We start from the raw sequence: 21,840 nt of genomic DNA on the forward strand, positions 1-21,840 counted from the left end.
TGGCAGCCAAAATCGTGATCGCGATTAAAATTCGATTAATTGTGCAGACTGAAAAAAAATCATAATGCGTCTCTGGTATTGTTCAGGGGGCCGGACCAAATGTGGAGGCGGGCCGCATCCGGCCCGCGGGCCGTAGTTTGGGGACCACTGGTCTAAGATAAGACAGTACAGAGGTACCGAGGACAGGAGGTACCTGCATGATTACACTGTAAATGTCCAAGAGTGCATTTCACTGATCATTAAACATCAAGTTCAATGACCTGTGAAATCCACTTTTGGTGATACACTTCATCAGATATGTTGTTAAATAATAGGCCTTAACACTGATCAATTTTTCTCTCCAATAATTGATTTATAGTAATATACAGGACTGTCTCAGAAAATTAGAATATTGTGATAAAGTTCTTTATTTTGTGTAATGCAATTAAAAAAACAAAAATGTCATGCATTCTGGATTCATTACAAATCAACTGAAATATTGCAAGCCTTTTATTCTTTTAATATTGCTGATTATGGCCTACAGCTTAAGAAAACTCAAATATCCTATCTCTAAATATTAGAATATCATGAAAAAGTATACTAGTAGGGTATTCAACTAATCACTTGAATCGTCTAATTAACTGGAAACACCTGCAAGGGTTTCCTGAGCCTTGAAAAACACTCAGCTTGGTTCAGTAAACTAAATCACACGTATGGGGATTATCACAATATTCTAATTTTCTGAGACAGTCCTGTATAATCAAACAGTCTGTTGAAATTGCCATTCATTTCCCTATTACGATCTTCCTTGTGTTAATCCCCCCCTGACTGGCTTCAGCAAGATTTTGATTGACAGTATTTTTAGAAAGTGCCTGCCCTTTTCCAAATAGTTTAAATGACGGCTTCTTAGATGATTCTGTGTAAAACCATCTGGCTCATCAGGTTGATATTGATGATCAGTGTTTTCTGAATTATATTTTCGACAGATGAGATTAGGACAATTAAAGCAATGCCACCTGATCAGGCTGTTAGTATGGTAGGTTTATACAGATTCAGAAAAGAGCGTTCACATCCCAAACTCGTCACATAGTGAAGCCACCAACTTGTCATATGCTGACACTTGGTCAGACCTGGGTAGCTTAGTGCATCAAACTGTGATGCTTCATAACAAAACCCTTTAGGTTTAGGAAAACATCATGGTTGGGCTCAAAATAAGTATATACATAAACAATCTAAAATCAGTACTGAAAACACGCAACAGACATACCTAAAGAATTTAAAAAATAACACAGACATAAACACTGGTGTTGAACACCCGTCTTCTGGTTGGAAGTGCTGTATCCTCTTCTCCTCCCACCCACCCTATGTGTTACATGTTTGGTCATTTTACGACATCACCACACTCCCGGAGCATTTCCTTAGTGTCTAAAATGTAGTTTTAAATTGTAGTTACTTGAAAGCCTTGTGGTTGCTCTACAGAAGATGAAGGATGCTTTGTGCGTTGGTATCAGACGTGTGACATAGGGTAGGTGATTGTCACCCTAGTAATGTGAAAGGGTTGGTATACTTTGTGGGTCTTTGATTTGTCCTATCACTTCACTAACACTGGAGGGCAGCAGATATTGTGCACATGATAATGTCTAAATAAGGATGTTGGTGCAGCAAGAGCGGAGCTACTCACAAGTGCATAAAATCAAACAAATTGCTGGTTGTGGTGAGACCACCAGTTTCTGAAAGATGTAGGAAAACATAAGCAGAGTAATATATTTTTTGTAAAAAAAAAAAAAAAAGAGTTGTGTACTCTCGTTTGCATTGTGTTTTAATTCAGGCACACCTGATGTCTTCATGGCTCCAACCAGACGTTCATTCACAGCACAGCATATAGATCGCTGATCTGGTAACAAACAGAATGATTTCAGGGTTTCTCACAGCCCACCTTGTGGTTACAAGCTCCAGAACACACGGAGACAGCTTGCTGCAGACTGGTGAAGAAACGGGGGGGGGGGGGGGGCACCACTAAAGTCTGCAGGCACCCAGCAGAGGGCGCTAATGTTACACACAACACACTTGTCTCCGTGGGAAACTAATGATAACAAGTTGTAAATTATATTTAAAGAACGAGGAAATAATATGAAAATCATATGGATTAGCAATAACTTAAATAATATAGTAATATTAGCAAACAATGACCCGTGATGGCAAGTGGTATTAACTCTGTTACATTCCCCCCTACTGATCTCCACTTGCTCATCCAACCAAAAAATTTATAAATACAATTAAATAAAAGGAACTCAACAAAAATACTTGACAAATGCCATGAAAACACTACCGAACAGGAACATACCAGGTAAGATTGACTATTTAAAAACAAAAATAATGTACAATACTGGTCAAAATATGGATACCAAGGTTTTACTGCTCTGTGTGGTGAGTGATCGGGGCTTTGTCGAGGTGTTTTCGGGAGGAATGGCGTCCTCCGAGACGCCACCTCCGTCTCTCCGGCAGGGAGTGAGGATCGTCCCGCCGGATAACAGCGTGATGGTGGAGGAGGTGCTGCTGGCTGTCGGTGAGCAGGTGGGACACGATAAACTCAGCTTCGCCTCCAGAATGAACAAAGCGGTGGTGGTGTTCCTAAAAGAAGAGCCTCTAGTCTACCAGCTGATTGAGAGCGGAGTGTTCATCAGGGACGCATTTGTGCAAGTTTCCCCGCTGTCAGCTCCCTCCACGCGGATCACCGTGTCCGGTGTCCCGCCGTTTATCCCGAACGAGCTGCTGGAGAAAGAGCTCCGGAGGTTCGGGAAGTTTGCCAGCGGGTTAAAAACAGTGAATCTGGGATGTAAAGACCCTAAACTGCGACACGTTCAGTCTCTGAGGCGGCAGCTGTTCATGTTTCTGGACTCACCAACTCAAACTCTGGAGGTGTCCTTCAGAGTGAGGCACGGAGACAGCTGCTACATGGTGTACGCCAGCTCCGGACAGCTCCGGTGTTTCGAGTGTGGAGGTGTGGGACACAAGCAGTTTACCTGTCCGCATAGGAAGCAGGCCGGCTCTGCTGACGCAGACACCGGAGCGGGAGCTACGCCCGCGGATGAAGAACCTGTGGCTGAACCGAAGGATGACGGACCGGCGGACGGACCGGTGGTCGAACCGACGGCTGGCGGACCTGGGGCCGGGCCCGCGGCTGCGGTGGCGGATTGCGGTATTGCAGGCGCGGCGGCTGGTGTCAAAGACAAGGAGAAAGAGCAGAGCCAAGCGGAGGAGCAACAGGCTGATGTTGCAGAGAGCAGCAGCTCTCAGACGGAACAATCCCAGCCAGCAGACACCGTGGAGGAAGCAGCCTCCACCAGTGCTGAGCCCAGTGTGTCTACCAGTCAGCTGTTAGGTGGAGAGGACACGGAGCAGGAATATGAGTCAGACATGGAGTCGGTTAGTGGAACACCCAGCAAACACGCAGATCTGTACTCGCAGGAAGAAATAAACTCTTTCCTAGATAAAACATTTAATAAAAAATCTTTGAAAGTAAGCGATTACTTCAGTGACATCCTGAAATTCATAGAATCAGGTAAAGCATATATGAAGCAGGCCAACCCGGACGACGGGAGGAAGGTTTTCCGCCTTAGAAAACATATCACTCTTCTTAGGAAAACACAGAAAGGTAAAACTGTTCAAAAGACTTCAAAATAATGATCATGTACCTCACAGGTTTTGTCTCTCTGTACTGTTCTCTGTTTCTCTTCTCTGAGCCCGCAATGCAGAGTCTCAACATCGGATCCTTAAACATCAACGGTGGGAGAGATCCACAGAAACGGGCTTTAATAACTGAAGTCTCCTCTCAAAAGAAGGTCCACGTGTTGTTTCTGCAGGAGACACACACGGTGCCATCAGACCAGGTGGACTGGGGCCTATGGTGGGATGGGTCGAGTGCCCTCAGCCACGGTACTAACACTAGCGCAGGGGTCGCAGTGTTGTTCAAAAAATCTGCTAAAGCGACCATCTTGTCCTCTACTGAGGTGGTGAAGGGCCGGCTGCTGATTGTGAAGGCAGAGATTGAGAGCTCAATATTCTGCTTTGTAAATATTTATGCTCCAAACCAGGGAAGGGAGAGAGTGACTTTTTTTAACATACTGGACAATGAATTAAAGAAACATCAAGAGCATTTAGTCATTGGTGGTGATTTTAACTGCACGGTGGACTGTACGGTAGACAGGACTGGTGAAGAACCACACCCACAATCATCTCACAGCCTTAGCAGTGTTATCACACATCTGGACCTGCTAGACGCATGGAGAACCAAACATCCACATTCCAGACAGTACACTTGGGTGAGGGTCAACAACAACAGGGTGAGTGCAGCCAGACTAGACCGGATATACATCTCACAGGGTCTCAGCTCTAGATTGCTCCACAGCACCATCAGTCCAGTTGGCTTCAGTGACCACCATATCATCACCGTACAGTTGATCATTTCACCGGGTGAAAGGGTCAAGTCCTACTGGTTCTTTAACAACAAACTCCTGCAGGACACTACTTTCTGCAAGAGTTTTGAGCTTTTTTGGCTAATTTGGAAAAACAGAAAAACTGACTTTAGTTCTCTGAAGCTGTGGTGGGAGGTAGGAAAAACAGAAGTTCGTGTTTTTTGCCAGCAGTACACCTCCTATTCCACAGTTAAGATAAAGGCAGCAGTCCAGGAGCTGGAGGCTAACATCAGGGGTATTGAGGAGGGGCTACACCGAGACCAAGATCCTGTGACGGGTCAACTGCTCCAGAAGAAGAGGCTGGAGTTAAGCTCCTTCCTGCAGGAGAGGGTGAAGGGAGCTCTGGTCAGGTCTCGTTTCCTCCAGCTGAAGGACATGGACGCCCCGAGCTCTTTCTTTTTCAACCTGGAGAGATCGGTGGCACAGAGGAAGCAGATGACCTGCCTTAGACTTCCAGGAGGCAGAGTGACCACCAGCCCGGGCGAGATGAGGAACCACGCCCTGGAGTTTTACGCTGACCTCTTTGGGGCGGAGCAGTGCAGCACGGAGTGTCGGCAGGAGCTTTTGGAGGGGCTTCCGCAGCTCAGCCCAGAGGAGAAAGCTGCTCTGGATTGTGGGCTGACTCTGGAGGACTTGACGGTTGCTGTTAAGCAGATGGCATCGGGTCGGGCGCCAGGGATTGATGGTCTCTCCGCAGAGTTCTACAAACGCTTCAGGAATATACTTGGACATGACTTATTTAGTGTCTTTTTGGAGTGTTTTGTAACAGGATCTCTTCCGGTCTCCTGTCAGCGAGCGGTACTTTCCCTGCTGCCAAAGAAAGGAGACCTGGCACTCCTCAGGAACTGGAGGCCGGTGGCCCTCCTCTGTACGGACTATAAGGTGTTGTCCAGAGCCTTATCAAACAGACTCAAAGACAACCTGGACTTAGTGGTACATTCAGACCAAACATACTGTATACCTGGCAGGAAAATTATGGACAATATTTTCCTCATGAGAGACATTTTGGACTTGTGCAGGAACGATAATGTAAACTTTGGTGTTGTGTCTTTGGACCAAGAGAAAGCTTTTGACAGGGTGGATCACTCATATCTGTTTTCTGCACTTAGGGCTTTTGGTTTTGGTGATGGTTTTGTGGCTTGGGTTGGGTTACTGTACAATGGGGCTCAATGTATGGTGAAGACGGGGGCGGGACTGAGTCGGCCAATCCCTGTACAGCGAGGGATAAGACAAGGTTGTCCTATTTCAGGTCAACTATATAGCTTAGCCATTGAGCCCTTGCTGTGCAGATTGAGAGGTCGACTCGGCGGTCTCTCACTGCCGGGGTCCTCCAGTCTTGGTCGTCCTCCCATTGTATCTGCGTATGCAGATGATGTGTGTGTCTTTGTTACTAGTCAGAAGGACGTTAAATGTTTGCAGGATACTTTATTGGTTTATGAAAAGGCATCATCTGCACGGGTGAACTGGGCCAAGAGCGAAGCTTTGTTGGTGGGACAGTGGAGGGACCGGGCAGTACCCAGTCTGCCGGGTGGGCTTGAGTGGGGCAAAGAGGGACTGAGAGTCCTGGGAGTCTTTTTGGGCACCGAGGGCTTTCAAGCAAAAAACTGGGAGGGAGTGAAGGAGAAAGTGTGTGCTCGCTTTTCTAAATGGAAATGGCTACTACCCCAGTTGTCATATAGGGGAAGAGTTCTGGTTGCCAATAACTTAGTTGCCTCGACTCTGTGGCACAGACTCATCGCTCTGACGCCACCGAGAGGCTTGATTGAGGACATCCAGAGATCCATCGTCAACTTTTTCTGGTCGGGCAAGCACTGGGTCCAGGCAGCAGCTCTGTACCTGCCTGTCAAGGAAGGGGGGCAAGGACTGATTGACATCCAGTCCAAAATTGCTTCTTTTCGACTCCAGGCAGCTCAAAGACTGCTATATGACTGTGGCCCAAGCTGGCTCGACACAGCACGTTTGCTGCTGAGGAGAGCTGGGCGGTTGGGCTACGACAAGCAGCTGTTCCTCCTACAACCAGAGACTTTGGACTTTACGGGACTTACATCGTTCTACAGCTCGGTACTTCAGGCGTGGCAGATTTTCAAAACCACACGGGCCACAAATGAGGTTCCTGGAATGTGGTTGTTTGAGGAACCCTTGTTCCTTAACAACTTCATAAAAACTCAAACTCTGCAATCTGCCAGCCTGCGAGCGGGTCTCAGAGAGGCTGGCTGCACCAAACTGGGCCATCTGATGAGGATGACAGCGACATCAATGGACGTCCTGAGAGGCAACAGCAGCATCACCTCAGTCCGGCTGATCAAAAGAGTGGTGGAGGAAGTCTGTGCCGCCCTGTCCGCACCCCAGAGAGAGTTTGCTGCGAACCGAACTCTGTGTGACCAGTGGTATGAAGGCTTTGAGTACGGCTTCCCCTCCCTGTCCATCACCCCCTCTGTGGGGGAGTGGCAGGAGGAGGGAAGTCAGCTGCTCACCTTTACAACCCCGCACCTGGAAAAGTTCCAGGACGTGGGCAAAAAAGCCATCTACCACACCTGTGTAAAGGTGGTTAACTTGCACTCTCTGGCAGGGATGAAGGAGTCGAGGTGGACTGAGTACTTTGGTCCGGATTTTTCCACGAAAGGCAGCTGGAGGTCTCTGTACAAGCTGCCCATTGAAAAGCGGACAGCAGACCTTCAGTGGAGGGCTGTACACGGGGCAATAGCCACAAACAGGTATAGAGCGCACCTTGAGCCTGAGCTGGGGGAGGGGTGTTTATTCTGCTCCCAGAGTGAAACTCTTATACATCTGTTCGTTCAGTGTCCTCGGCTATCAGCACTGTTCGAACTTTTAAAAAGTTGGTTCCAGGGTCTTGGGGATGTTTTTACGTTTGTTTTGTTTGTCTTTGGGCCTAAATACTCTGTTAAGAGAAAAACTGTTCACACGTTGGTGAACTTTTTGTCCGGTACTGCAAAGATGACCATATGGTTAACACGCAGAAACCGAGCTCAGAGTGCCGGCAGTGTGGCGCTGGTACCGGTTCTGAAGGGACTGGTAAAGGCCAGACTAAGGGTGGAATACACTTATTACAAAATGATGGATGATGTGTCGGCTTTCAGCCGCTTTTGGGCTGTGGGGGGGGTCTTATGCTCCGTGGGGGAGGAAGGAGAGCTGATCGTTCATGTATGAGACGTTAGCATGTATCTGTGGTTGGATGAGATGTTTTGTTTAGTTATTCAGTCTATGAATTAATGACGAAACAGTGATCTGCTCTGGATCAATAAAAGGATTTTAAAAATCAAAAAAAATCTCTCTCTCTCTCTCTCTCTCTCTCTCTCTCTCTTCAATTCAATTTGCTTTATTGGCATGAACATTTAGAAACGGTATTGCCAAAGCGTCACAAAAATTAAACAATAATATTAATACACAATAACATTAATATACAATAACATTTATATAACATCTAGATTGATTATTCATTTTATATGTACAGTATATATATATAAAGTGTGTGTGTGTGTGGGTCACTTACTGTCCCTCAGGTTGTGGCATGTTAACACGTATTGGGCAGCAAGGTTTGCCCGATCTCCTTCTCCGAGGAGTATTTTTAATTTTGAGTTGTCACTAAATTTTTTAAAATCTGAAATTACAGAGTCAAATTTTTTAAAGTACATTTTCCTAATTGTATTGAATGTTTTGCATTTTAGGAGGAAGTGCATCTGTGTCTCAGTCTCACCTGTCCCACAGTGACCACACATTCTGTTGTCTTTTGGTTGCCATGACTTCTTGTGTCTTCCTTTTTCGATTTCCAGTGTGTGGTCACTGAGCCTGTACTTGGTGAGGATCTGTCTCTGCTTTCTATCTCTGACAGTAGAGAGATATTCTGCCAATTCGTAATTTCTTTCTAGGGCCAGATAACATTCTAATCTACTTTGGCTTTTAGTTTCTTCTTTCCAGTGTTCCAGATAGGTTTCTTTACATCGTGTTATAATTTGTTTTACTCTGATTGGTGTTTGGAGAGCAGTGTTGTTGTGAGACTGGTCCCAGTGTGTCTGAGAGGAGGTAGTTAGTCTCAGCACCAACTGACATAGGGGACTCTTCTCTGGGCTCAGCTCTTGGGTTTGGAGGGCTTTGGAGTGGAGGGTGTCTAGGGGGCTGGATTTAAGGTGATTGAAGAATGTGAGTGCTCTCTTTTGAATGTTTATGATCAGTGGGTATCTGCCTAGTTCTGCTCTGCGTGTAAAGATTCTGTTGGATGTTTGTCCCAGCGGGTATAACTATGATGACTGAGTGGACCCCACACTTCACTACCGTACAGCGCAATGGGCTGGATGACACTTAAATATTTTAAGCCAGATTTTAATTGGGATTTGAAAATTATAAAATGTTCTCTTAATTGCATTTAGAGCTCTTCGAGCTTTTTCTTTTAGTGCATTCACTGCCATGTTGAAACTCCCTGATGCAGTTATGGTTATACCAAGATAGGTATAACTCATACTATGTTCAATGATGTTATTATTTATGGTAAACTGGTATTTGTTTTCCTGACATCTGGAGCGTTTTTGAAAAATCATGATATTAGTTTTCTTCATATTTACTGCCAGGGCCCAGTTGTGACAGAACTGTTCTATGTCCAGCTGTTGCTGTAGTCCTTGTTCAGTAGGAGACAGTAGAACCAGGTCATCGGCATAAAACAGACATTTCACCTCTCTATCCAGGAGGGAGAGCCCAGGAGCATCACATTGATCTAACCGAACAGCAAGTTCATTTATATATATATTGAATAAAGTCGGACTTAAATTGCAACCCTGACGAACACCTCTTTTCTGGGTGAAGAATTCAGTTTGTTTGTCTCCAATTTTAACAGCACATCTATTTTCCAAATACATTGATTTAATCAGATCATACATTTTGCCTCCTATCCCACATTGTAGAAGTCTGTAATAGAGCCCTTCATGCCAAATAGAGTCGAAAGCTTTCTTGAAATCAATAAAACAAGAGAATATTTTACCATTTTTTGTTTGGTGTACATGTTTGTTAATTAGAGTGTGAAGGGTATATACATGGTCGGTGGTCCGGTGTTTTGGGAGGAAGCCAATTTGATTTTTACTCAAGATGGAGTGTTCGTCAAGGAAATGTAGCATTCTTTTATTTAGAATACTACAGAATAATTTACCTAGACAGCTGCTGACACAGATGCCCCGGTAGTTACTCGGGTCTGACTTGTCCCCACTCTTGTGAATGGGGGAAATGAGCCCTTTGCTCCAGATGTCTGGAAATACGATGTTGAACAACTTCAACACTGCACCCTGCATCTCTGGGGTGCTGCATTTGAGCATTTCATTTTTGATGCTGTCGGGACCACAAGCTTTCCTTGGCCGGAGAGATTTTGTCTGTGTGCTCAATTCTTCCCAAGTAATTGGGAAATCAAGGGGGTTTTGGTTGTCTTTAATTGTCTTTTCTAATGTTTGGAGTTTTTCTTTTATAATATATTGATCTGAATTAGTTCGGTTTAGTGGTATGTTTTTGTACAGATTTTCAAAATGTGCTCTCCAGATGTCACCGTGTTGGATGGGTAATGCTTGTGGTTGCTTTGTGTTGAAGTTCTTCAACATATCCCAGAATTGATTTTGATCAATGGCGTTCTCAATATCTTCAAGTTTCATCTGAGTATAATTTAGTTTTTTGTTCCTAATTGTACATTTATACGTTTAAAACGTCATTGTACATAATGCGTAAGGCTGGGTTGTTTGGTTGGTGATGTTTTTCATTTGCTATTTTTCTCAGGTCTTTTCTGATGCTCTTGCATTCTTGATCAAACCATTTCTCAGTGTTTTGCCTTTTAACAGGCTTCCGTTTTTGTTTTATAAGGTCAGCTTGAATAGCTGCCTTGTGAAATATCATATTGATATCATCAATGGCCTTGTTTACACCATCTCTGGTGTGGATATATTGATTTTGGTCATATATTGATATGTCATCTATCAGATCAGGTGAGTTCAAGGCCATGATGAATTTGTCTCCGCTGTCTGGGGCCCATCGGTAAGTAGGATTTAATTTAAACAGCTTACTGGGTTCCTTTTTTGTGTTATTCCTTTGACCTGAGAGTTTAAAGAACACATTTATTTGGTTGTGGTCTGAGAGGGGGGATTGTTGTCTGACAGTGAATGCACTGATAGTGGAGGGGTCCATGTCAGTGATTGCATAGTCTACTACACTAGATCCATGAGCTGAGGAGTATGTGAATCTTCCTAAAGAGTCCCCTCTGAACCTACCGTTAACCATGTACAGGCCTAAGGCCCGGCAGAGATGCACTACCTCCTTGCAACTTTTATTTATTTCAGAGTCAAGGTTGTTCCGGTGGGTGATGGTTGGTGTGGTAAATAGGGGAGTCTGACCAAACACATGGTTGTTGCCCTGTGGGTCGATGACATCAGGTACAATTCCTGTTCGTCCATTTAGATCTCCAGTTAGGAGCACGTTTCCCTGGGCTTGGAAATACGCGATTTCTGAATGGAGAGTTTCAAAAATGTCTTCCTCAAAATAAGGAGAATCTACTGGGGGTATGTAAATAGCACAGAGATATAGCTCCCGATCAGTTATTACCAGGGTTTGATCTAACCTTAACCAAATGTGTGATTTACCCTGTTTTACGTTTGAGATCTTTTGGCAAAGGTCTCCTTTATACCACACCAAGATCCCCCCCCGATGTTCTGCCTTTGCGTATGTGTTTAAATTTTATAGAGGGCACCATGACTTCATTATATCCTGGAGGACAGTGAGTGAGCAGATCATTGTGACACCATGTTTCTGTTAACACAATTATATCAACATTTTTGATAGATTTCATGAATTCAGGGTTTCCACTCTTCAGTTCAAAAGTTGAGGAGTGGAGACCCTGAATATTCCAACAGCTTATATGAAATGAACGCATTTAAAAACAATCAAAATGAACCTGTATAGTGAGACAAATATAAAAAACACCTACAACTATCTATATATTTACAATACTGAATAATAATTTTGCTTAGCTGAGCAGAAGTCGGGTGCACAGGGTGCGCAGCATCTCTCTGATGTCTCCCAGCTCAGAGGTAGCAGGGGGAGGGACTGTGGTAGTAGGCTGGGCTACAACTGCAGCATAACTCCGCTGTTTTGGGTGGGGAGGTGGATAAGGGGCAGGTGCTGCTATATGTCTCTGCTGATGTGGGTGGGGGGGTGGGTAAGGGGCAGGTGCTGTTGCATATCTCTGCTGTTGTGGGTGGGGAGGGGGGCAGCTATTGCTGCATATCTCTGCTGCTGATATTGTAAAAGGTGGGCAGGAGCCGAGGAGAAGGAAGGTAGCCTCCTCTGGTTCTGCTTCATACTTGGGTGGTGGTGGGGGGGAGGAGTTCTGGGAGGTCTGGGATGGTCTCTAAAGCTCGTAGTAACGGAGGGGGTGGAAGGATTGTGTCCCAGGGCCGTGTCTTTGAGGGTCTTTGCAAATATTCCCATCCTTTCCTTGTGTAGATGGAGTCCATGATAGAGGTCCCAGGTGCCAATGGTTGGGTGGAGGGCCAGGTGGACATTAGGTAAGGGGGCACATCCTCTTCTGATCTCCATATTAATGTCATGGGGAGGGGTGTCCGTCCTAGGCAGCAGGGTGGAGATCACAATGCGGGTGTCAGGGAATTCTCTCTCTCTCTCTCCAACAGGACCATCCACTGAAACAATAATCAGCTGATCTCCAGTGGAGGCTGGAAGTCTGGAGACCCAGGACACAGTCCTGTCCTCAGGTGCACAGTGCAACAGAGTCCACATCATCACCCTGCAGGGGGAGTCCGTAGCCCCAGTGGCCAGATCACTGCCACAAGAACCACCATCTTCAGACTCAGTCGGCAGAGGCAGGAAGTTCACAGGCATGATAAGATTCCTGTGGACCACTTTCTCCTGGCCTGTGGCACAGTTCCTAATCCTGAAGGTATGCGTGTTCTCTTGTTTTGCCACAACAGTGTAGAGGTGTTTCTCCCAGCGATCAGCCAGTTTGGGTGGGAGCACTCTGATTATATTTCCAAGCATGCGATTGAACCTTGTGGTATATTTCATGCGGCAGTGATGTTGAAGTGATGATCGAAGGAAGCTCCGCGGACACTGTTCTTGATATTATAATGAAGTTTATTACAAACAAGCAACACATGTCATACAGCCGGCTAGCGCGACCGGAGAGTCTCAGCCAATTCAAAATGACTCTAAAGTGCGGAGAACCCTCGTCTCCTTATATTCAGCTGATGCCCATCCCCAGAGGTTAGAGAAGATAACTCACAAGGAGCGTAGCATGCTGGCCGCTCCAGGACCCCTAATAAACATGTCTCGGACATGGGCCCCTGGTCCTCCTCGCACCCTGCTCCGATAATAAGGAACATCTGGACATGTCACAGGGCGCATAAATTGAGGACATGTCTCCTGCATGGCCCCCATATCTGCTCGATGCAAAGGACAGAGTTCATGCCTTCTACACTCCATATATCTGCTCCATGTAAAGGACATGAGTTCAAACACTTATGCTGTTTAATGTGTAGGCGGAAAATACACCACAACCTCTCAACAGCTCCGTTGCCCATGGGGTGGTAAGGTGTTTGAGATTTTTTTTAACACCAGCAACTAGGAGCATCTCCTCAATCAGACTGCTCCTTGATCCAAGTGTACACATTTTCAGGAAAGCCATACACACAGAAAAAATTGTTCCAGAGTTGTTGAGCGACAACTTTAGCTGACTGGTTGGGACAGAGGTATGCCTGGGCCAGCTTAGTAAAATGGTCAGTAACCACAAGCACATCAAGGGACCTGTTGGAAGAGTCCTCAGCGGACCAAAAGTCCACACAAACCAACTCAAGGGGTCTGGAAGTTGTAACGCTCTCAAGTGGTGCTTTGGCCTCCGGCTCAGGAGACTTGCTGAACACACAGCAACCTTTTCTTTCAGCGCAACATACTGGTAGGGCACTGGTGCCAGGGCACAACATACTGGTAGGTTATTCTCTTTGTAACAGCGTCTTTGGACACACGATACAGGACACCTGTGTTCATGGTGAGTTTTTCCCAATGTCTGAGGAGCCGCAGAGCCTCAACCGGCTCGCCTGCACGTTCTCGTCTTAATGGGCGCCTCTGATGTTCCACAAAGTGAAACACTCGACTCAAACAGGGGTCTGCGCGCTGCATAGCCATCAGCTTATCTCTAGGCAGAGGCCGGACATCAGACAGCTCACCTGGTTGAATAGACTGAACAAGTTGCGGCAAGAGGAAGGCTTGGTGTGGTAAGCGCTCTTGGTCCAAAGACTGCTCCAGCACAGTAGACACTGCCTGCGGGGAGATGCCGGTATCTTGGGATAGTCCCTCTGGATCCTTGGAGTCCACAGTGGGGTGATGATGCATCTGCAACATGGAAGGGTCACAGGACTGACGAAAAGCATCCTGCACCCGGTCACAATTCAAGACGCTTGCTTCCTCCTCCTAGGGAAATAATCGAATCAACTTCAAATTTGGTCAATACAATCTAAAAACCTTTGTGATGAAGTTACTCAAAGCTTGTTTCGTGAAAAGCTGTTGCAGTGGCGACGCATTCCTTGCCATGAAAAATGTACGTGTTTTTGAGGGGCTAAAAATGCTCAAAACATAAACAAACTTGCAACACATTTAAAATCCTGAATGTAGATTTTAATGCTTCAGAGTGGCAAGTTGACTCGATAGCACCCTCTACAATATTTTGACGATGCAGCCCTCGCAGTAAGTTTCACCTAGATGTATACAATTTGGTAAGCAGATGTATCACATGTAGACTTAAAAAAAAGTCTAAGGGGTCCATGCTCTAAACCCAACCGGAAGTCAGCAATTTTCAATTTTGTATGAATTTCTCGTGGGCTTTTTCCATTTCCAGGTGCTGTACTACGAACTCCTCCTAGGAAATTAATCCAATAAGCTTAGAATTTGGTGAGAACAATCTAAAGAACTTAACGATTAAAAGTTACTAAAAGCTTGAGGTTTCATTGAACAACATGGACTTGGTGGGGCGGCCATTTTACGTGCTTGATCATGCTTGATTAGTCATGATTTTAGGACTTCTGTATGCCAATATTAACTCATAGCGCCACCTACTGGCAACCACGGACGTAAGCAGGATTCTATAATTACAGCGGCCCAAACACTGAACTTATTAAAAGGGTTTGTGTTCACACCATGAGAAAATGACTTCTCTGATCTAAATATGTGCAAACTAAGATGCTTGGAGAGCAAAAGTTAGATAATAGTGGTTCTCAAACCATGTCAGTGGGCATTAGTATAAATGATCTGTCCAGAGATTCTACTTGAGAATCAGGTTAAATGTTACAATGAATGCTTCACACTACAATCTAAAGTTACAGAAAAGCTTAAAAAGAAAAGTGTTCAACTAGAAAATGCGTTGGAATGCTGAAAGCTGAAATTAATTGCAATACAATTGCTGAAAATACAGAAATGGGAGACCACCTTTCTGAAAATGTTGAAGCCTGAAAGCATTTAAACTGCACTGCTGAAAACAATTCTAGTTGAAATGTCCAACTATGGTGTCTGTAGCTGAAAGTATGAGGAAGGAGAAGGCTTTGAAAGTTGAAGAAGTTTAACAGGATTTGAAGATTTTCTCCATAGAGATCTCTAAGACCTGAAAGAGAGAGAGACACAGAGAGCTGGATGGAGAGGAGTGTGTGTGTGCATGTGAGTCTCAGTGCCTCTGTGTGTTTATCAACATCACTAATGAGCTCATATAAACACCTGTGTGCATGCGTGTCACTGGTTGGTGATTGGAGCACCTGTGGGAGAGATTTGAGTGAACAGTGATTTTCAACAAAACTACCTGTCAAACATATGCCCTTTATATCAAAACCATGAGACTAATCAATACAATATGGATACCGTGAGAGAGATAAGACCCTGGCAAATGCGGTAAAGTGTTTTTTATGTTTGTGGTGTTAAAAATGTGAGCTCCAGAGCAATATACAAAACTGGTACCATCGGCTTTCTTTGAGAAATTAGTGGTCAAATTTAACATAGAGTCTAACGGTGCAGTTGGTTGGAGTTCATGTCGCTCTGCGGGTCTTTGAGCCAAATGTGTAAGTCTGTGGGATTCCACCGTCATTTGTCTACGACAAGGACAAAATTAGCTACTTTCACATCCAAAAATTACGTATGAAGAGTGAAAATTGTGGAGTTAGTGGCAAAAGACAAATCTTTTTTTCACAAGAATATCAAGCTCCTCTTCACTCTAGCGGTGAAATCACGCACTCTAAGCTGCGCAATAAACACACATTATAAAGTCAGAAAAGGACTGAAAAAAAAATCTGAAAAGTTAAAATGTGACAGTTCAAAAAGTATAAAAGATAAAGATTATAACATACAATAATAGCTTAGGGTTTTCTCAGTATTTTAAAGTTGAAATGGTGTCTGTAGCTGAAAGTAAGGAGGAGGATTTGAAAGTTAAAAATGTTCTCCATAGACATCCCATTCAAAAGTAAATTGCAAAAAGCTTAATATTTGAAAAAGCATAAGAGGTAGAACTATGACAGTTCACGGTTCACCGTGTGGGTTTGTGAGTAGAGCAGCGACTCAGGCGCAGACTTGAACACAGGACACAAGGTGCTTTACTGGGCGTTCAGCAGACAAAAATAGAGACAAAAAACAACTCCAATAGGGAGCGAGAAAAATCCAAACTGGAAAAAACATAAAAGTCACTAAAAGGGCTTGGTCGCAAAAAACAAAGACACAAACCGTGGGAGTCAGAGGGTCAACACGAAAGAAGACCACTGGAGAAGAGATGAGTCCACAGGGAGGAAATGAATGAAGGGATAATCTGGCAACTGGAACAGGGCAAGCAGGGGAGTATAAATAGGTGAGGGGTGATGAGCGGATTGCCGGCAGGTGAGTAGGAATAGGTGGGGTTGGCAGAGGGGAAAAACCAGGGGCAGGTGATTGAGCACAGGTGGGGATGATGAGCATGCTCAAGAGAGACAGAGACACACACACACACATCCACACAGAGCAAGGCCCAACCGTGACAAGAACATTTGAAACATAATAGCAGGAATGTCCCTAAAGAGCTGAACATTTTGATAGTTGAACGGTTTCTGTATCTTAAAAAATGAAGAAGAGTGCCAAAAAACGTACGGAAGAAATATAATAATATAAAGAGGAATAAAGATTTGTCAAGTGATGAGGAGGCCCTGCTGCAGATGTTGGCCACTGTGGAGAAATGGAGGCATGGTGAGATTCCAGACAAGGTGGGCACTGTTAAACTTAAACATGCTGTGACCCTGGAGCCCTTGAAAGAACATTTGGTGTGGGGTCATCTACCTAGCCATGAGTGCTTCTCGGCTGGCAGCACAGTCATTGTGGAGCCAAGTGATTCACGTACAGTGCCAAAAACAGTTATGGTGGGACGGATTGTGACGCCATTGTGGGGAGATGGATGGGTTCCAGTGAGAGTCATTAACCCTTCCAATAAGCCAATGACTTTGAGACGCAACGGCAAGATTGCTGACGTGTTCCCCTGTGTGGCACTTGAGGACTTTGACACTGACTACTTGTATGTAAAAGACCAAACTGACGACGTGAAATGCAATGTGACTAAGACTGTTGACCAAGCTGACACCAGCAGTGAGAAGAGCCTGACTGTTGACTCAGATCATTCTACACACAGGACTGGCAGCTCTGTGCTCCACGACTTAGGACCCATTCTGGAAGGTGAAGCTGGTTGATCTGTTGGCCAAATATGAGTCTATCTTTTCCCGTCACAGTTTGGACTGTGGAAAGGCCAAAGATTTTGTCCACTGGATTCTACTGAGTGATAGCACACCCTTCAGACTGCCTTATCGTTGTCTGTCTCCTTCACACTATGAGAATTTGAGAATGGCTTTAAATGAAATGGAGGAACAAGAGATCATAAGGAAGTCTACAAGTGAGTACGCGTCACCGCTTGTTCTTGACTTTCGTTGGCTGAACGCACGCACTGTGAAGGATGCACATCCCTTGCCACACCAGGCAGATGCTTTGGCTGCTCTTGGGGGGAACGCTTTCTTCTCAACCATGGACTTGACCTCTGGATACTACAATGTGGAGGTCCATGAGGAGGATAAGAAGTTCGCCGCATTCACGTCTCCTTTTGGACTGTACGAGTACAACAGGCTTCCACAGGGACTATGCAACAGCCCAGCCACGTTCATAAGGATGATGATGGCCATCTTCGGTGATCAAAACTTCTTGAGCCTGGTCTCTGCTCCCAATGAACAGTTAGCTTTGCAGAGGCTGGAAATGGTGTTTGAAAAGCTAAAATCGCACAACCTGAAGCTAGTTCCAAAGAAGTGCCACTTTATGCGACCATCTGTGCAGTTCCTGGGGCATATTGTGAGTTAAGGTGCAGCGACTCGAAATGACAAAAACGATACTAGAAATTCATAAAAAATTCAAAATGGCTGACTTGGGTTTAGAGCATGGGTCAAGGAGTCTTCATGTGATACATGTTCCTATCAAATTTCATACATCTAGGTCAAACGTACTGCGAGGGCTGCATCGCCGACATTTTGTAGGGGACGCTATTGAGCCGACTTCCCACTCTGAAGCATTAAAATCACATCAGATAACTACATGTATGATTTTAAATGTGTGTGCCATGTTTGGTTCTGGTTGGAGCATGTTTAGCCCCTCAAGAACATCTTCGTTTTTCATGGCGAAGAATGCATCGCCACGGCAACGGCCTTTCACGAAATAACAATCTTTGAGTAGCTTTCCATCACAAAGGTCTTTAGACTGAACTGACCAAATTTGAAGTTGATCTTATTAATTCCCTAGGACGAGTTCGTTAAAGTACAGCGCTTAGAAATGCCAAAAACGACACTAGAAATTCACAAATTTTAGAGTATGCTCCCAAGAGACTTTTTATTTAGTCTCTATGTGATACATGTACCTACTAAATTTCATATGTCTAGGTCAATCGTACTGCGAGGGCTGCATCAGCGAAATTTTGTAGGGAGCACTATTAAGCCGACTTTCCACTCTGAAGCATTAAAATCACATTAAATAACTACATGCACAATTTTAAATGTTTGTGCCATGTTTGGTTCTGGTTGGAGCATGTTCGTTTTTCATGGCAAAGAATGCATTGCTACGCAAGGCTACGTCGGTGCTCGGGCCCTAAATATAAGATCTATCTTGATCTATCTGTACTTATTCGGTCCTTGAGCTGTTGTAACACCTTAATTTCCCCTTTGGTGATCAATAAAGGTGCATTGTTATTTTGTAGTTCTCTTTATAATTTCTGCAATTGTGCATCTTGGACTTGGCTATTTCTATATACTTTCACTATTTTACAGAAATCCGGCTGTTGTCAGTGCCAAATTTGTTCAATTTTGTTCTCAATGATGGTCAATTATCAGTACTCTGGCAAGGGGAAGCATTTCTCCCATCTGGGGTCTCTGAACTTAAGCCTTCTCTCAAAGTGGAGCTGTTCCACTCTACTGGGGGGTAGAGACATCCATCTTAGCGGTGCATGTTCTGTTGCCAGGGTGAATTTTCTAACATGGAGGTTATACTGCAACTTGGTTAAAACCTATTTAATTGCCTGACATTCCTTCTCTACGGTTGAATAATTCCTTTCATGTTTTAACAACTTACAGCTAATATAGGTCACTGGGTGTTCTTCCCCTCCTCTGTATTGTGACATGACATCTGCATGGACGATGAATGCAGATTAAGAATGAGATTTGTTTTTTGCTTTAGAAAAACCGCCCCAGCTGCAGCCCTTCTGGCCACCTGTCTGCTGTTTCCGGACACCCTTGGGCCAAGCCCAAAAGGCCTCCTTCACCTTTCCGGCTGAACACTTTTCTTGGCAATTCATATAGGCTCAATGAATCTCTTTTGCTCTAGCCACTCCCCTGGAACCACTTTGCCTCTGATCACTTCGGAGCCCGAAGTGATCGTTTTCAAGCCATTGTTTTACTACTCTTTTTTTAACATAAGAAAGTAGCCAACTAGTGAACTAATAATAATTGTATTTCATAGCACTTTTCAAGCTTAAGCACAAAGTGCCTGTCAGATTCAATTATTTAAAGAATAAATACAAAATCAGAAATCCAGTGTTATTCCCCCCCATCTGACAAATTAAGAAGATGTGAGAATATCTATCATGAAGGCAATACATAAAATAGAGATGCATGTGCAAAATAAGATAAGACGCCATGGGTTACTTTTCTCTCGCTTCCCCCTGAAATACACAGTCTGCAAGACTGATGAGTTGGAGCAAGCAAAATGCTTTTAGCGTGCTTTCTGCATTTACAGACAATCACAAGCTGTTAGGGCAGATGCTACTTTTAGTGCCAAGATAAATAATTTAGTTGTGAAATTATTGTCTGGCCTCTGCAGTGTAGGGAGGGTTGCTGATAGGGCTCTTTGTGTGCCGTGTGACCAAGTTGGAGGGAGTGGAAAACCATATTAGCTCCTCCACCAACTACTTTGATAGCACTCCAGAAGCTGCTCTGCTAGGCATTAGGCAGAGTAAAACACATACTACTTAATCTGACACAAAGCTTTATCATGAGCAGTGTAGTCCAGAATCCCTACATCGGCAGAATGCCCACCACACGGGTGAGTAGCTAATAGTGTTTATGATGGATGATTGATATTGGGATAAAAGGATTGATTTTGCATGGATATGCTGCCTATGTCTGGAGTACTATATGGAACCGCGAAAAAGGGGAAGATCCTGGTGGCCCAAAATAGTAAGACATCTGGTTTCTTCTTCTTCTCTTTCTTGAGACACAGCTGTTCTTCAGCTCAGTCAGATGCAGCTCAGTGATATGTTCCCATATTTGCCATCAGGATGTGGAAAGAGCGACTTAAATTATTGAGTGGTTGGGGATTTTCTCATACATGTCCTCTTGCAGGTTAGGAAAATGGAGAGAGCAGACATTCTACTCTGTATTTGTAATGTGTGGGTTTATAATCTTAGCAATTATTGCAGTGCTTTCAGATAAACAGCACCTCTTTTAGACTTTTAATATTCTTTCTTAAAAGCAGAGATGAAGGATGACTAAACACCACTAGTTTTTGACTTGTGTTTTGGGGAAAATTAGGTAATATTTGACACCCCAGTACTCAATACACTTCTCCATGATTCAGCCAACCAAACCTTAGAGTAAAAGTGAAGGCAGTATATTTTTTTACCTAGCATATTAAAAGGTATTTTTGTAGTCCCACATACAGGGATACTGGAACTCAGTCCAAGTTAGGGTTGCTGGGGAGATGCAAATAATGGTACCTACGATGCTATCCGTTGCTATGGACACCTTAGTATCGACAAGCATATGGAGCCAAATCCAGGTCAATAGTTTTGATCATTTGAAAAAAAAAATTGAAACTGAAACTTAAAATTTTGGTCTTATACAACAATGTAATCAAATTCAAAATAAGTGAAGGAAAAGTTTTTTGGGGTCAAATATAACTTTGATTCAGTTCTGGAATTGTTTTGAATAAAATATTTATTTTAATTTTTCACTTTCATATATATTTTGATATTGTAGGTGTTATATTTTTCAGATTCAGATCTTATTCTTTCGGTTTGTGAGAGGCGGAATATTTTTTTGCGCTCATGTGACTGCAGCATTCCTCTGTCAGTGCTCCAGACCTGAGGTAGACAAGCTGGGAAAAGAGCTTGCAAACCAAAGTTTCTGGTGGCTGAGGGAATTACATTTTAGTTGGATATAAAATGAAGGATGCCTTTATGGATGCCCTTTCTTAAATTAAATGTTATTAATGAAATTATGATATATATCTTTGTTTCAACAGCTTACAGTTTGTAATTCAGCTTACCTGATAATTTTAAGGCAATTGGTTTCCTGATAATTTCCTCGTCATGAGAATGCTTGGACTTGTAAGGATAACTTTTTCTTATTAGTACTGCTTACTTAATATAACTCAGATCTTTAAGTTGTATGTATTAATATTTTATAGTTAACCTAATTAATAATTTTGAGTTAACTATACTAAAGTTTACTGCAATTACATGAGTTGCCTAAACTCAGTTATTTTCAGCTTTAGCAATTTAAAATGAATGAACTAGTTTACTTAGAAATGTTGTAAGTAAAGTCAACTTACTACATTTTACAGTGTAAACTTATTGGGCAGTAGCTAGTACATTGTAAGGGGTCTTTTCCTTCTTTATGTAGGACTGTAATGATGGCTTCGTACCATCATTTTGGGGGGGGTCTCCTGATTTTAATATATAGTTATATACTTGGCATATTATAGGAGTGAGGTCATTCACAAAGGCTTTGTCATATTCTCCAGCAAACCCGTCTGTTTCCTGTGATTTGTTTTATTTTTTAGCAGCGGTTTCTTTAATTTTGTCTTGTGTGAT

At 43.8% G+C, this 21,840-nt stretch overlaps 1 protein-coding gene across 1 annotated transcript in view; it reads left to right on the plus strand.

Moving 5' to 3' along the window:
* Positions 1–20,018: 20,018 nt before the first annotated feature.
* LOC306704725 (voltage-gated potassium channel subunit beta-2-like) overlaps positions 20,019–21,840 on the plus strand; it is a gene marked incomplete at both ends in the record, with an annotated part of 55,166 nt that continues 53,344 nt past the window's right edge. The window contains one exon of the mRNA XM_079171221.1: positions 20,019–20,069. Coding sequence (XP_079027347.1) covers positions 20,019–20,069 — 51 coding nt within the window. The remainder of the gene's footprint in view (positions 20,070–21,840) is intronic.

Source organism: Pholis gunnellus (genome assembly GCF_910591455.1).
Source record: "Pholis gunnellus genome assembly, chromosome: 2".
NCBI classification, from domain to species: Eukaryota; Metazoa; Chordata; class Actinopteri; order Perciformes; family Pholidae; genus Pholis; species Pholis gunnellus.